Genomic DNA, 16,770 nt, shown 5'->3' on the forward strand with positions numbered 1-16,770 from the left:
TGTGTCTAAACCTTTCTGCATTACAAAAATAATGTCTTCTTTGTTACCCTAGGTCTTTTGCAAGTCAGGCTGGTGGAAAAAAAGCCTGTCATTGACTTGAGTGTCAGTGATATGGCAGGGGAAGGAAAAGCACAGTATCTTTCCATTACAGAGGAAGGAGATTGTGATGATTAGGTAGCTAGGCATGGAGCTCTCAAGAAATGTTTCTTACAAGTTGAAAAAGGAAGAAATGCCTGAGGAGAGCTCTATTTTGCCAACATTAGCTCTATCTGAGCATCTTATAAAAATATCTGAAAGCATAAACTGACAGTTAAGGAAAATGTGGGAGAACCAGTTTTGAAGTGCGCTAGGAGATGGCACTAAAGATATGCCATAGTTTATTATAAAACATTCATATCCATAAACATCTGATTTGAGGAACTTTCACTTTTCAGGTAGGGAGAATACTTAAAAGAAAAGGAAGTATGAAAGAGAAACCCAGGGTGGAGCGATGTAATTGAAGATTTACTACAATAGAAATTAAGATCATAATATGCTTTTAGCATGTTTTTACAGACTAAAAAGATAAGACTTCATGAACAAATTAATAAAACTCTTTTAAACACTATATATTAATAATCTTTACTGGCTTATACTATCTACCTGTGTACAGAATGTATCCATGTATGTAACGGATTTTTTATGTGAGAGTACTAGTGTTCAATTATATATATCTTGGTGATAACATTTCTAGTGCACATTGAAAATGTAATATAACATATAAACCAACAGATTAGTCTGAAATTTCACTTTGGAATCAAAGCAAGATACCGTTTGCAATTCTATAAACATAACATAGTATTCTTGGCCTATGCAATGGAGTAAAACTTAGAAAAGTATTTTCAGAATTGATTTCATTTTATAAACTGTGCAAATCCACAGCAGAATTGTGTATGCATTGGTGAGTGTGATTCTGCACCTAAGTTTACTAAGGCAAAGGAGCAGTAGAAAGTGCATGGTATTGTGGTAAGCAGGTGTTTCGAGAAAACAACATCTCGTTAAGGAAGGTGTGGTTGTACAGAGGATAGTTCATTTCTATTCAAGTCTTTAGGCTCTTGAGTCCTTATTTCTTTTTTTTTGATTCCTTATTTTTATGACCATTTTGATTCATGAAGCACTAATAGTTGAAATTAATAAGACAATTCACAGAAGTTTCAATCATGAAGAATTGTGAACCATAGCATTGTAATAGAATTCGCTTGTATTTATCTATCTTTTGGCAACAATAAAATACTCACCTTTTATGGCTCTGAATGTATCCATGGATAATGAAGAATGTCCTCTCTTATGTGTGAATGTTTATATTTAATGACTGTCGTTTATTGAAAGCTGGCTATGTGTAAGGCACTACGATAAGATATGCGATAATTTATTCAGCCTTACATAAAATTACCCCATTTTACAGGTGAGAATCTTGGAGTTTAAAGAGATGTGGGTGTGACTTATACAAATTATACAGTTAGTAAGTGCAGAACCAAGTCTTAAATTCATGTCTAAAATTCATGTCTAACATAAAGAGATCTTTTTATCCGATCTTTTTATCTGTACGTTTTTCTAAAATTTTTCTATAACCAAAGAGAGAAATCATGCCTAAACAGTGCTATAGCTTTAGTATATAACTGGCTTGGGGCCACTGTCTTGCTTGATCTTGCTCACTCCTAAAATTCCAGGGATAAAAATAGTAAGTAAAATTACTCTTAGGGGCCCCCAAAATATTCTGGGCCAAGACTGGAGAAAGTTCAAGTGCCTACTGAATTACCAAATTCAGCTGCTGAGACTTTTGTGCTAAAAATAAATAGAAAAGCCATGATTCGGGCCAAATCTCCACAAGTCATAAATCAGTTGCAGTAGTGTGTTGGGGGCAAGGGGAATATGGTTTCTTTACAAGTGAGTTCTGCTCTGCCATTGAAAATTTTATTTTAAACATGCTCCAAAAGTTTGAGGATTAAAACTGCTTTGGAACTTGGGAAAGGGGCCAGAAAGCACAAGACACTTACCTACGTCTAGGCTTGAACCTACCTAGCTCCCAAGACACGCCCTGATGGTTTGTCCTGATGTCTTGTAGGCACTATCTGAGGGACTTATTAGCATAAATTTTGGCGTAAGCAGTTTACATATACAAAATTTCATAGATTTCCTACTCCTGATTTTAAGTAATGGGCCTTTCTGTCAATCATTTGCCCACCTGTTTGTAATAACTTCAAGCCGTTTTTGAACTCTGGGCATAGTGTTTAGTCAACTAAAACTTTATCATAATTGGAGACCTGAATCTCATAATAGAAGCAGGCAACACAACAGAATAAAGGTTGTACCCGTTTTAAAATTTTTTAACCTACCTTGACCAATGAGTTTATTACTTAAGTTAGTCATCTTCATTCTGTACTCTGAAGAGTGAGGTTTTTGGAAGCGGCTCAGGGATCATGGAAGATGAGGTGAGAAAAGAATAGAGTCTACGTGGATGCTGTGTTGTGCTGCTCAGACCCTTCCTTCAGAACCAAAGGTTCTCTGATGGCTGCTGGAATGCTGCTAGAGGACAACCCCCAGCTGTCAGTCCTCTCTGGCGGTTACTTTTGGCTGAAGAGGGCTCCCTTGTCCCAACTATAGGTCAATCCCTAAGGGTCATCCCTGTTTGGGAGCACCCGGTAGAGTCACTGAGGCCTTGCTGTGACTGTATTGAACTGCCCAATCCTGCTTCTTTTACTTCCTTCACAGGTGTTGATCCCAGAGCACTCCCTAATAAATTTCTCGCATGCTAATGTCTTCCCAGAGTCTGCCGCCCAGGGAACTGGGACCTACAGCAAAATCAATTATAGCAGCTCTGCTTTTATCATTTATAAATATTGGATATTTATGTAAGATTTCACTTAAAGCAAAACAAACTAAAACCTTTGAAGGCCACTGATCCAACAATTAAACAATGTTTCACCTTATATGAAAAATCATCATTATGGTTTTGTGCAAGATTAATTTATGTAGGTTCATCTTTCCAAACCAACATCTAAGGAGTGTAATTGTTTCTTCTTGATCTTTATTTGTATGTTACGTTTACACATATACTCTTGTGCCTTTTAAAAAGCTGAAAATACATTAAATAATAGACATGAATATTTTTTATATTACATATGTAAAACCAGGAAAATATATAACAAGTTATCATGACAGACCAGAGGAGGGCATTCAGTAGATGGCATATATTCTCAAATATTGAGTCTTTACATATCTCACTCCCCTAGCCCCACAAAAATAATTCTTAAGATTTTGTCTTAAAGCAGCTATGGTATAACTAACTATATTGTATATAGAGTTTTCATTCTTCCCTTTAAAAAAAATCTCACATTAAAAAATATACCATCAGCTAGCCTCTTGTAATACAGGGGTAAACCCGTAACAAAAAAGGTCCATAGTCTTGTAGTAAAAGTCACTATATTCTATGGTGCTTTGGAAAACTAGCAAAGAAATTTCCAACTGATTAACTTGATGAAAGGTTAAATGATAAAACTTTAGCTGCTGATGTGTATAAAATGGATGACTAATAAGACCTGCTGTATAAAAAAAATATAAAATTCAAAAATTCCAAAAAAAAAAAAAGTCCAAGATGGTACCTGTTAAAACTATACTGTGGTCCCACCTTTGAACTCGGCTCCCCTCAAAAAAAAAAAAACAAAAAACTTTAGCTGCTGAAAAGATAACAATTCAAATTTAATAAGCATACGAATGACCAAGTTCTGAATCTTAGCAGGCTCCTGCTAAGCTCATTCAATAATTCTAATTTACACAGTAGTCAACAGAAAGAAGAAATACAATTTGGTTGTTATTGATCTAGATTTTCCCACTACTCTATTGCCTGGGAAGCTATACACATATCAGGCCTTGGCTTTCTGCTCCAGCAATATGGATGAGGAAAATAAGCTGTTTTCACTCTCAGGTGACAATTTCCAAACTTGATGTGGCAGCAGTTAACTGACAAGTAGAACACAATATAAGGAGTCAGAAGGGAGACTCAGAATGCAGGGGTGTGAAAGAGTATTATTTATTAGAAAGAATAACAAAGTATTTATTCTGGAGCCCAAAATACCAAGCTTACATACTTGAGAATTCCTGCTTACAATTCTGAGAGTTTTAGAAAATTAAAGTTTAGTAAATAAAGGTCTATTGAAAAATACTGGAAAAATATGAAATATTTTTTATATGTTACTCAGGTAACATGAGTGACCCTATGCATTTTGGAGAAACAGTGATTCCACCAAGCACAGCACTGAAAATACATTTTCTCCTAAAAAAGGCAAGCATATAGTAGCAATACTGTATATGTATGCAAATAACAGCAATATTCTTCCATCAAAAGCGAATAAACTTTATAAATGATAACATATACATCAATCACTCTATGCACAATAAGTACATTTTTGGAGTCAAAAAACTCTAAAGTACAACCAACTCTAGATCTTCTGTTAATGTACTCTGGGGAGAGCATGAATAAATGAAGGTGATTTATTCATTTGACAAAGATTTTGAACACATACTGTATGCCAGGCAGTGTTAGACAGTGCAGTTATGAACACGAGAGACATGTTTTCTGCGGTATGAAGCCTATTGTTTAATGGAAGAAGCTGACCATAAGCTTTTACAATATGTCAATAGCATGATAAATGCTGATAGGGGAAATACAGGGTTCTCTGAAAGCACGTGAAGTACCAAAACTGGATTTAAAAGAGTCAGAGAAGTTTGCCCTGGGGACGCGATGTCTAAATTGCGGCCTTACAGTCGTGGATATGTTGGTCAGTTTGGTAGGGAGGAGTTAAAGAAAGAAGGTAAAGTATGCACAGAGTCATGGAAGGGAGAAACACATCACTCAACTGAAAACAAAATAGTGAATCTTGGAAAGAGAAAGTGGAAGTATAGAGAGGTGAGGTCTGTAAGAACCAGTTCATGAAGGACCTTGTAAAACATATTAAGGAGTAAGGATTTTATCATAATGGTAACAGGAAGCCATTGAAGAGATTTAGGCCAAGGAGATTAGAGTCACATTTTAGAAAGATTATTCTGATTATAAAGTGGAAAAACGAAGGCAGGAGACCAATGAGGATTCTGAGATAGCAATCTATGGATGATGGCATGGACTAAGTGATACTGGGAATGGAGAGAAGTGGAAAGGTTAAAGATACTTTTAGGAAGTAAAAGAGCAGGGCTTGGTGACTGGTTACAATGTGGGCAGTGTAGGAGGGGATTTTGTCATTTGCTGAGACTGGAAACAGGAAGAGGAAAAAGTTTGGGAGAAAGATGTTGAGTTCCTTTTTGGACATATTAAATTTGGGGTACTAAGGGCTAAGCAAGTACAAATGTTGGACAAGCAACTGAATGTATGAATCTTATATTCTGTATGGAACTCTCTGAACTGGAGATGTAGACTGGAGAGCTGTTAGTATGAAATGGTAACTGAAGCCATGGGAGTGGTGATACTGCCCAGGGCAAGGTGTAGAGAGATGAGAGAACCGTCAAAACACCAAAAATTAAGGGTTGGGCAGAGAAATATGACTTACAAAATACACTTAAGTCCAGCAATAATACGAAGCCGTAATTCGTACATTAGTTTATATTCTCCTTGGTCAAGTCCAGTACTAGAAGTCCTAATAGGTATGAAAGTCTTATTTGATTTTTTTCTCTTCTTTGACCTTGTAAAGCCATTAGTTTGCAATGAAAACATTTAAAATAAAGTGAAATCAATAAACTTTTGTAAAATAACTCAAAATAATCACAAACCAAACAAACAGTCCTTTATTGCTCAATACCTAGCTTTGATTATTTTGAGGTTAATACTTTACAACAGACCTTTACTTAGGCTGTAATTTGCCCTCTATCAGTTCTGTAACTGTTTCTTATTTCCTGATCATCTGGATAGTCTTTAATGGATTTGCAGATTAGTGATAGCCCGGAGAGATTTTCTCTGATCAAAATGTGATTAAACAGAGATATATGTGGTCAGAAGACACCCATGGTCCATAGTTCCCACATGGAAAAGATTCAAATACAGTTTCTGGATGGGTCCATGGGGATTTCCCTTAATATGCTTCCTTTATATTTGTAGGAGTAGAAATGGAAATGGGGCCTCTAGAGTGGCTAATCAGTGATGTGCTGGCATATGTTTAACAACTGGCTTGCTGGGAAAAAAGAGCCCTGATTTGTTGTGTTTGCCAGTTTTTATAGTGTAAATACTGCCCCCATACTCAATGACAAGCCACCAACTTGATGTCACTAAAGGCAGAGTAGGGATAAAATGTATGCAGCTGGCTCTTGCAAGCCAGTGAATGCTGGCTCCAGCACACTACTGGACCAAGAATGATCTGACTGGTGCCTAGGAACGGAAGAATGCCTTGTATATGACAGCTTAACATATGAGACAACTGAATTCTACAAAACTGAGTTTTTCCCTTAATGAAAATTGATTTATTCAACTATAGTCAGTTTACTTGTAGGTCTTGACCGTTTCCCTTTGAATCGAGGGCTGGTGGTATGAGTGATATATACACTAATCTAGTAATGCAGCCTTGTAACTTTTATCTCTTTATTCATAGCAGTACTGGTTTCTAAAACTGGCTCGTATCTGAGATTGAAATGATGGAGAGTCATTTTTTCTCCTCCCCCTCACTTTTTTTTGGCCTCATTGCGCGTCATGTGGGATTGAACCTGGGCCCCCTGCAGTGGAAGCACGGAGTCTTAACCACTGGACCACCAGAGAAGTCCCTGAGAACCATTTTTGAACAAATTCCTTATACCAGTGGTCCCCAACCTTTTTGGCGCCAGAGACCGGTTTTGTGAAAGCCTTTTCTTCCATGGACAGGGTGAGGCGGGTGGCAATGGTTCAGGCGGTAATGTGAGCGATGGTTCAGGCGGTAGTGCGTCGCGGCAGACGAAGCTTCGCTCGCTCGCCCGCTGCTCGCCTCCTGCTGTTCCTAACAGGCCCCCGACTGTACCGGTCTGTGGCCCATGGGTTGGGGACCCCTGCCTTATATCATGAAGCAAAGAAATGACCAGTTTCTTTTCATTTCAAGATATCAGTATAATTTGCATTCTATTATATTTCATAAGAGAAAATATTTTATTTCCATCAAATGAGCAAAGTTTGTTTTTTCCCTATAAAAGCAAATAATTTGATGGTATACTGCTCTAATAATATATGCCAAAAGAATAGCAGCAAAATATCTCATTTCTTTATAGAATTTAATATATATTCTATTAACAGCAGTGTGTAGATGCATAGTATTTGACCGTATACTAAATAATTACAATTAAAACTTACTTTTAAAATATTGTCAATATTAGGCACTGGTGGAACCAGAGCTTTTATTATGCATACTATATCTTTTTACATTCCAAAAGGAAATTAAAATTCTTAGTAGTATTAGAAAAGAATACACTTTTTAATATTGAATGCAGATATACAAAATCTCATGACTTCTATTAAAAACCTCTCAATTCTACTGGACACAAATAAAGACACCTTTTCAAATAACTCGCACTTATGCCAGGTTCTATAAAATATTCTATAAAAATATTACAAATCCAATAAAAACACAATAATATAGTACAAAGTCTTTTTTTTAAGTCAAACTTCAAAAGTTCTGTATTTATACAAATGCACAATACTTTTTAGTGCCCTCTGACTGGTATTGTTGGTTCAGGATGATCTAATTTTAGAAATCTAAATTGAACATTTTCATCATTTTTCTGCTTCGGAATGGAAGACACTGAGAACTTATAGAATAAATTTTAAAACTAGGATTGGATAAAAACTTTATAAAGTAGAATAGTAAACACATTACACACTTTAGTTATTGCCCTGCCAAAGATAAAAATGCTCCATTGTTCCATTTTTCCTCTATTTAACTTAAATGTCTAGATAATTATCTTAACTACCTATCGTTTGTCTACATAGAAAGTCTTTCAGATGAAAGTGTAAAGATTTTAGATTCTCTAACAAAATCCAAAATATCAGTAAGCCATTTTCATTTTCTAAGTATATTGAAAGAAATGCTTATTTCAATATAAAACCCCAAAGTGCTGAATTAAGACACATTAATAACATGCCTGGCCAATTACTATCTTGGCTTTAGCCTTAGAGGAATATTATACAATTGGCTGCTGAGTTCCAAATTTAAGCATTTGGTTTTATACTGTAATACTGTACTTTCTAGTACAGATATCAAAGAAAATGAGATGATTTTTTTTTTAAAGAAATAGTAAATAATTTCAGCCATAATACAAATCAATTTTTTGGGGAAAAATATCCATGTCAAGATAGGAAATAGATTTTTAAAATCATAGAATAATTGCTATAAAAGAACTAAAAAATATAAATTTCTGAAAAAAATACACTGAAAATGCCTCTCTAGGAAAAAAATACACAACTGGTTAGATACAAGAAAATATTCATTACCATGGGGTACAGCCAACTATGAACCTGGCTTATGAGACTTTAAAAATTCACAAAAAGTACTTAGCACCAAAACTGTCTAAAACTCCAAATGACATACTGAAGTGATTCTAAGCCCAAATATTACATTATAAAAAAGTTACATTTAACTTGGGAAGTTTCCCCAGCAATAATAAATATATTTCTTTTCAATCTTTAGAAAATGTGCTAGCTTTACTGATTTTCATCAAAATATTAAGTTAGTATATAGAAGTTATCATTTATATTGGTTTGGGCTAAGCAGGGACAATGGAAGTTCAAATTATTTCCCAGATAATATGGGTTTATTTGGTGGGGGTAGGTGGGGAGCAGTTCTCCAATTACAACTTATTTTTAGCTGCTTGTTTCATCCTTTTTCTTCTAAAATGTTTTAGAACATTTAGAAGAGTGAACAGGGGAACATTCCCTGCTCACTTTTTGGTGTTATTCAAGATTTGGCATGGGAATAGGAGTGTTTAAAAGTGGGCACAGATCACAGTAGTTAAACAAGAGTTATGAATAAGCTACAAAATATATATTCAACCCTGTTATAATCGAGTTGAGTTTAATTTTATAACAACATCAACTTATAAATTTAATTACAAAACAGCACACAATTTGAAACAAGGCAAAATTTTCAGCCTTTATGTGGTGAAATACATAACTTCACTAATTATATATATGGCTGCCAAATGTCAGTAGTTCATTCGGCCATATTTTACTGTTGCACATAAATAATGACAAGGCAAAGAATAGCAACTAGTCCAAGGGCTGGTAGGCCAAGGAACCACAGCATAAGCCAAAAGAAAATGACTATTACTGGTTCTACAATTTGGTCTCCAAAATACATCCTTGTAAAGCCCATGTTGATGAGGTTTTTGTTCAGTTCACCAAAAAGTGTTCCCATCTTTTTGTAGTCATCTCCAACAGGCTCGCCAGTGGGGTTTTGTGATTCTTCAATATCCTTAAAAAAACAGAACAAGACAAAACAAAACATAAACATAAAATGAGAAATAGGTGAAGGTCTTTAAGAATAATGACTATCTCACAGTTCTTCTTTATCTTCCAAAGTATGTACTGGGCACACTTCTGATAATTATTCAATAACACTTGGGGATGTTCCTTTTGATTGTCATCAAAAACAGAGGCAGGCTCTGATTGCTCTGTCCTGGTAAATAAGCCTCTTTTTTAGTCCATTCCTTTGACACTAAGACTTTAAGGAACCCAGCCTCAGCTGACTGGAGCAGGGCTTGCTGCTACTATTGAGCCATCCTCAGCTATTACAGCTGTGATCTTTCAGTTTTAGCTGGGGAGCTAAGAACACTTCAGTGTAGGTCCTTGCGTAGTTTCCTGTCCAGATTCTATAGATGTCCTAAATGTTTCTTATTAATCTCATCAGGAGAAACATATAGTCTCCAAATAGGAATCATTTTGTAATATAAGCCCAAAAATCTACCTAGATATCAGTCGCCTAGAAAATGTCCATCTGTACCCAATTATAGATACCAAAAATTAAGTACTATTTCTATTACCTCTCAGTCTTACTACAATTATGGTCTTTATGTCAGTTAATTAAGCTACTATCTCTCAGCTTCAATCCCACCCTTTGGAATTCTGGAAACAATCTGTCTCCCTGTTAGGCTCTGCCAGTAGAGGAACTAGAGAGACACTGCACAGCTGGAGGAGGAAGGGATTTGCTCTTTCCTTGTTTGCCTCTCATGGGTTTCTTGATCCTGTCAGTCTCTAGTCATAGTTCACTCTGGCAGTAGTAGGTCCTTCCGGTAGCAGCCACTGATCTCAATTTAGTGGCTTCCCAACACTTGCAGAACCAATCTCAATGTGCCTTCTTGAGACACCAGATCAAACTTGTGGGTTCCTTTTCCTCAGATATCTGGTTCCCAAGGCCTATGGTGTCTCTCCTTTGAGCTCAGAAACACCAGCACCAGGTGAGCAGTGATCAGTTCTTGGAGGTCTGAGTTTCAGCTGCATGGGATGGGGCTGTCCCCAGTCTTCTCAGTTTTAGTATTCTACCTCTCTTCTTTACTCCCTCAGGCCCAGGAGTGGTTGCTGCTTCCTGCTGTTACTGTCTGTGGCCCTCTAGCCTACTTTAGTGCAGTGGTTTTTAAAATTTAGTATAAGTTACGATCCCTTGGAGGGCTTTTAAAGCATGGACTGCTGGCCCACTGCCAGGGTTTCTGATTTAGTAAGCCATGAGTGGGGTTTGGAGTCTGAGAATTTGTACTTCTAGCAAGTTCCAGGGGATGCTTATGATGCTGTCTTTTTACCATCTTTTGAATATCACTGCCTTAATGTTTTTGCCTTTTCTATTCTTCAATGCCTACTTAACAATTCTTTTTTACATTTTTATTGGAGTATAATTGGTTTACAATGGTGTGTTAGTTTCTGCTTTATAACAAAGTGAATCAGTTATACATATGTTCCCATATCTCTTCCCTCTTGCGTCTCCCTCCCTCCCACCCTCCCTATCCCACCCCTCTAGGCGGTCACAAAGCACTGAGCTGATCTCCCTGTGCTATGCGGCTGCTTCCCACTAGCTATCTATTTTACGTTTGGTACTGTATGTATGTCCATTCCACTCTCTCGCTTTGTCACAGCTTACCCTTCCCCCTCCCCATATCCTCAAGTCCATTCTCTAGTAGGTCTGTGTCTTTATTCCTGTCTTACCCCTAGGTTCTTCATGACATTTTTTTCTCTTAAATTCCATATATATGTGTTAGCATACAGTATTTGTCTTTCTCTTTCTGACTTACTTCACTCTGTATGACAGACTCTACGTCCATCCACCTCATTACAAATAGCTCAATTTCGTTTCTTTTTATGGCTGAGTAATATTCCGTTGTACATATGTGCCACATCTTCTTTATCCATTCATCCGATGATGGACACTTAGGTTGTTTCCAACAATTCTTTATATTAGATTATCTTTGTTAAAATAATTGGTATAGTTTCCCTCTCTTCACTAGCCCCTAATGCAGTCACAAAAGAAAAACTGTCATGTAGATGACATAGTTGTAATTATAATTTATTAAACCTAATTTCTTTTAGGAGTGATGATTCAAATCAGTAATTATTTATTGAACATATACTTGCTCATAGTAGGTGCAAGGTAGAAAATTACTCATGTGTAAAAAGAAGACTTTAGGTATAGGGTTTCACATAATAACAGGTAAGTATTAAATGCCATTAATTTTGCTGTCTATGCCAAAAATAGTTAATTATCTTAACTTGAGGCACTCTTCAAACACATGAATCAAACTTAGATTCCTTTAGTAGAAACCAAAGCTTAACCATTTCAGTAATCAGTACGTAAATAACTAAAAATATTTTTTCGTTTAAAAAAATGCCTTATTTTCTGTTCTACATATACAGTTTAAGGAAAGAGAGTGAAAAAATCTAACTTTATTCGCCATAGTCAGAAAAAATGATTTTCAATATGATTTTAAGGTGGTGTTTTCCCATATAACAGTAATTTGTGTAGCACACAGTGTCATTGGTGTTGTGGAAAAATGAGACTCAAAGGGGCATCACTGTTAAGTCTATATTTTAAGTTTAAGCCAGAATTATTTTTGAGTTAACAAGTACATATAATTTAATAAATCACTTTTGGATTTCCATTTCCACCAAAAAAAGAGAAAAACCAAATGTTGTAGAGATATCTGGAGAGTTCAGATTTAGTCTCCCAACACTTCAAGTGAATGACCTTGACCAAGTTACTTCATTTTCCTGAGCTTCAGTTTTCTAATCCATAAAATGGGATTTATATGAACCCCTTTTGATACTGATAATACCCTCTTGAATTATAATTTGTTAACCCTTCCTTATTTTTTGTATTTTAACTTCTAAGTTATCTTTTCCTTCACTGATGTGCTGTAATCAATTTTATGTTTCTCAGCTTCTCATACTTTTCTATGTGTTCCATGATAATATACTATATTAAAAAAGAAAAACAAAAATCTTGTTCTTTCCTGAGATTAAGGCTTTCTTTTCTTTAGGACAGAACTTGAACAGTTCTTGATTTAGTTTGTAATTCTTCTGGTCCCTCAACTCTCTCTTCTACTCCAGTGTCTAGCATTGCTGGTATCATTTTTGGCCTCTTTTTTTTAATTAAAGTTTTTTTTTCTTTTTTACCACCTCTAATTTCTTTTAATCTATGCACTTATTGTACTTTGGGGTTTTCTGTTGTTACTGAAGCTTTTTAAGACTTTTTCAGTATTTTTGTGGTTTTAGTACAAAGCAAGTACCCTAATCTGAAATGGTTCTTTCTGAAGATTTCTTTGAATTCTTTTACAAACTGCTTGTGGGTTTTTCAGGGGAAGAGGCAGGTGTTGCAATGCTTAGTTAACTCCTAGAGGCCAGGTGGGGAGGCAGCAGTTAATCATATCATCTCAGATCCTGGGAGCAGCTGGGGGGACTGAGAAGGGAAGTAGAAGGCCTAATAAGGACTGGCCTAGGCATGCTGTGGCAGCCTGCCGCTTCTTTTTTTAATATGAAAAATTTCAAACACACAAAATTAGAGAAAATAGTACAATGAACCCCTAAATACCTATCAACCAGATTAAATAATTACTAAAAATTTGCCACTTTACTGAAGCACTTCTTAATCTGGGCAATCTAAAGGAGAGGAAAAAAGTAAAGTCACTAGAAGAATGCCTAAAAGCGGCATATGTTCACAAATGAAGTTCTGTGGAAACATCAAAGATATCCAGCAATGAACTGGATGGGGGTTTGAATAATCCTAGAGGAAAGACACTTAAAAACATGGAAAAGAAAATAGGCAGGATTCTTAAATCACTGGCATTACAGTTAATCTCATTACAGTATTTTCTGTATCAGTAAATATTTGTTGAATAGATGGAGAGAATTTATCATGTGTCTGGCAAGCATTAAAGCAATATCTTGATAGGTTTTCTACCTGCTCCACTTTTTGCCAAACAAAAGATGGTCTCATTTTTCCAAAGTATTATTTATTATAGTAATCTCAAAACAACGTATCAATTTTTATGGAATTAGCAGTCCTTTTTGGTTGTGGATATTAATAAGCATCCATTCACTCTTTCCTCTTTCCTATTCGAACCTTAATCCAGTCTGCATTCTTTATGTGAGGAAAATCCCATCTACAGCTTCAGAGGTGATGGGTCTAAGAGTAATCCCCTTCCCTTCACTAGAAGCTGGCTTTTGGAAAGGCCATGTGATCTACTTTGGAATGATGACTTTTGTGGGTTTTCTGGGAAAATTCTTCCTAGCTCTTCTGATACAACTTTGGAAAGTGATCCTTATTCTATTTCTCCACATACAGAGCTTAGGTAGAGAGAATTTACTGTATTTGTATTAATTTTCTATTGGTGCCATACAAAATTACTACAAATTTAGTGGCTTAAAACAACACAAATGTATCACTTTATAGTTCTGCAGGTTAGAAGTTATGTCATCAGGATTGTGTTTCTTTCTGAAGGCTCTAGGAGAGGATCTATTTCTCTACCTTTTCTAGCTGCTAGAGGAGGTCCATATTGCTTGGCTCCTCCTCCCCTTCCTCTGTCTTCAAAGCCAGCAATGTTGCAGCTCTCAGACCATCCTTCTGTAGTTAACTTTTCCCTCTGACCACAGCAGGGGAAGGTTCTCTGTTTTTAAGAACTCATGTGATTAGGTCTAGTCCAGTTAGATAATCCAGGATCATTTCCCCATCTCAAAGTCCTTAAATTTGATCACATCTACAAAAATCTCTTTTGCCATGTAAGGTATCATATTCATAGGTACTAAGGATTAAGATGTGGACATCTTTGGGGGGGGTGGGGAGAAACCGTTATTCCGTGCACCACAATATTTAATTTTAAAATTATTTCTTTTTATATCTATTCTTACTATCTTTGATAGGAAAGGTCACGTCATTCAAGGCAAAAACCATATCATATAGTACTAACATGAGTACTTAGTATAGTGCATTGTGCCTGGCCCATTGTAGGCTCATAATAAATATTAGTTGAATAAACAATAGAAATATTCTATAATAACATATCAGGTAAAAAACAACTCAAAAAATAAAAACAAACTTTACATGTAACATAAATTATTTTATTTTCCCCATGAGTACAGTTGTGAATTTGTTCAAATATTTGTAAATAAGTTCTAGATTTAGATTATAAGGTATGGGAGCTGTTAGCTAAAATTCACATGCTCAGTTCAATTCCTAAACCACTGCATTTTAAGAGCAGAGGCTAATATGAACGGATGAGTTCTTGAGTCCTTGGCTCACTCTCAGATGTGTGTAATTTTCAGAGTAATAGTAGTGGTGGTACTATTGTTAACGGTATAGTAGAAAAGCTAACACTCAGTGCTTACTATATGGCAGGGACTGTGTTGTGCATGTATTCTCTTGTTTAGTCTTTCCAACAGGCTGTGAGGGAGGCACTGTTATTTTCACCATCTGCAGATAAGGCAACTAACTTGCAGCAGAGTTAAATGTCTGGCCATTGACTTATACTTAGTAACTGAAGGAGCTATGATATGAACTCAGACATTCTTACTCCAGAGACAACACCATTAATCCCTATGTTATACTCCCTCCAGTTATTATTATATTATTAATAGCTAGCAGCTGTCTAATGCTGCAGAGAGAAATATTGATCTCTGAAAAAAGACAAGCTATGTAAGCACATTTTCATTTTTCATAGAAAGGGTACACTTAACATAGTGAAATCAACATCAGTATCTTTTTTGCATTACATCTTTTTTCAGTTTACACTTGAAGGTGAGTTTATCAAGCACAAAACTTGCTCAAACTTTAATTTTCATCTTATATAAAAATTTAAACAAGGTAAAGCTATTTGCAGCAGTTTAGCAAATTTTTCATAGCCTTTTCAGTATTGATTAGAATTCAGATTCAAATGTGAGAAAAAAAAAAAAAAAACTCCAAGCAAGAATGAGGAGATAGGCTTGGCCGAGTTGCAATTAGGCAAAAATCCAACCAACCAACCAAACACACACACACAAACACTTCACACATAAAATAAACCAATGCAAAGTGCAGATGGCATTTCCCCCCTGTTCTAACATTAGTCACTTTGTGTCTTTGCCAAATTTTATTCTTTGTATGTGAGGTCCCAATGGAAGAATATTTGTCAAATGTACAGTTTCCTTCATGATCATATGATAGTACTGACTATGACATACACATTAAAAAGTGTTCTCAGCAAAATAGTGATATTATTTTTGTCCATAATTAATGACATAGGGGTGTTATAATTGATTGAAAACCCTTCTTTAAAAATATGCAAAATTAGTGATGAGAAATTAAAGGTGGGGACTTCCCTGGTGGTGCAGTGGTTAAGAATCCTCCTGCCAAGGCAGGGGACACGGGTTCCATCCCTAGTCCGGGAAGATCCCACAGGCCACACAGCAACTAAGCCCATGTGCCACAACTACTGAGCCTGCGCTCTAGGGCCTGCGAGCCACAACTACTGAGCCCTCGTGCCACAACCACTGAAGCCTGCGTGCCTAGAGCCTGTGCTCTGCAACAAGAGAAGCCACCGCAATGAGAAGCTGGTACACCGAAATGAAGAGTAGCCCCTGCTCGCTGCAACTAGAGAAAGCCTGTGTGCAGCAACGAAGACTCAACGCAGCCAAAAATAAATAAATAAATTTATTTTTAAAAAAAGAAATTAAAGGTGAACCCTTAAATAATCATAGGATTATTAAGAGCAAAGGGTCCTTAAAGATAATTTAAACAAAGCCTCTTACTTCAGAAACAAGAAATAAGAGGTTAAGTCACACAGCTTATTAACAAAAAACATAGGCTTTGGAAGCAAGGTGGACAGATTCAAATCTTTCTCTGTCACTTATACAAGGCAAATTACTTAACCGCTGACCCTCAGTTTCCCCAGGTATGAAAGGAGCATATTAATATCTACCTCATAGGGTTGTGATAATAAAATGAGGAAGCAGATAAAAAGCTTTTAGAATAGATACAACAGTCATTCAGTATATGGTAACTAATATTATTACTACAGTTTTGGTAGAATTTATGTCTTGTGATTTTAACTTCTATTTTCTTTCTATTGTAACATGCTGCCTGAGACAATTAATACCTTATGATCACCTTTCTTGTGATAATTAAATTCAGTTGTATTTCTCTTCAAGTGTTAACGACAATTTCATTATATAGAAGTTGAGGTGGGATGTTTTCTATGGCACATCCTTACCTGTGGAACAATCTGCACATTAGTATGGCAGAGCCTCTTATTTACTTTAAGAAGAGTACAAGCTAC

At 36.0% G+C, this 16,770-nt stretch overlaps 1 protein-coding gene across 1 annotated transcript in view; it reads right to left on the bottom strand.

Moving 5' to 3' along the window:
* Window positions 1-4,053: 4,053 nt before the first annotated feature.
* Window positions 4,054-16,770, bottom strand: part of FAM241A (family with sequence similarity 241 member A) — a 40,401-nt gene continuing 27,684 nt past the window's right edge. Inside the window, exon 2 of the mRNA XM_067735280.1 lies at window positions 4,054-9,452. Within this exon, the coding sequence (XP_067591381.1) occupies window positions 9,207-9,452 (246 nt within the window). The 3' untranslated portion in view covers window positions 4,054-9,206. The remainder of the gene's footprint in view (window positions 9,453-16,770) is intronic.

The sequence above is a fragment of the Pseudorca crassidens genome, chromosome 4, assembly GCF_039906515.1.
Source record: "Pseudorca crassidens isolate mPseCra1 chromosome 4, mPseCra1.hap1, whole genome shotgun sequence".
Taxonomy (NCBI): Eukaryota; Metazoa; Chordata; class Mammalia; order Artiodactyla; family Delphinidae; genus Pseudorca; species Pseudorca crassidens.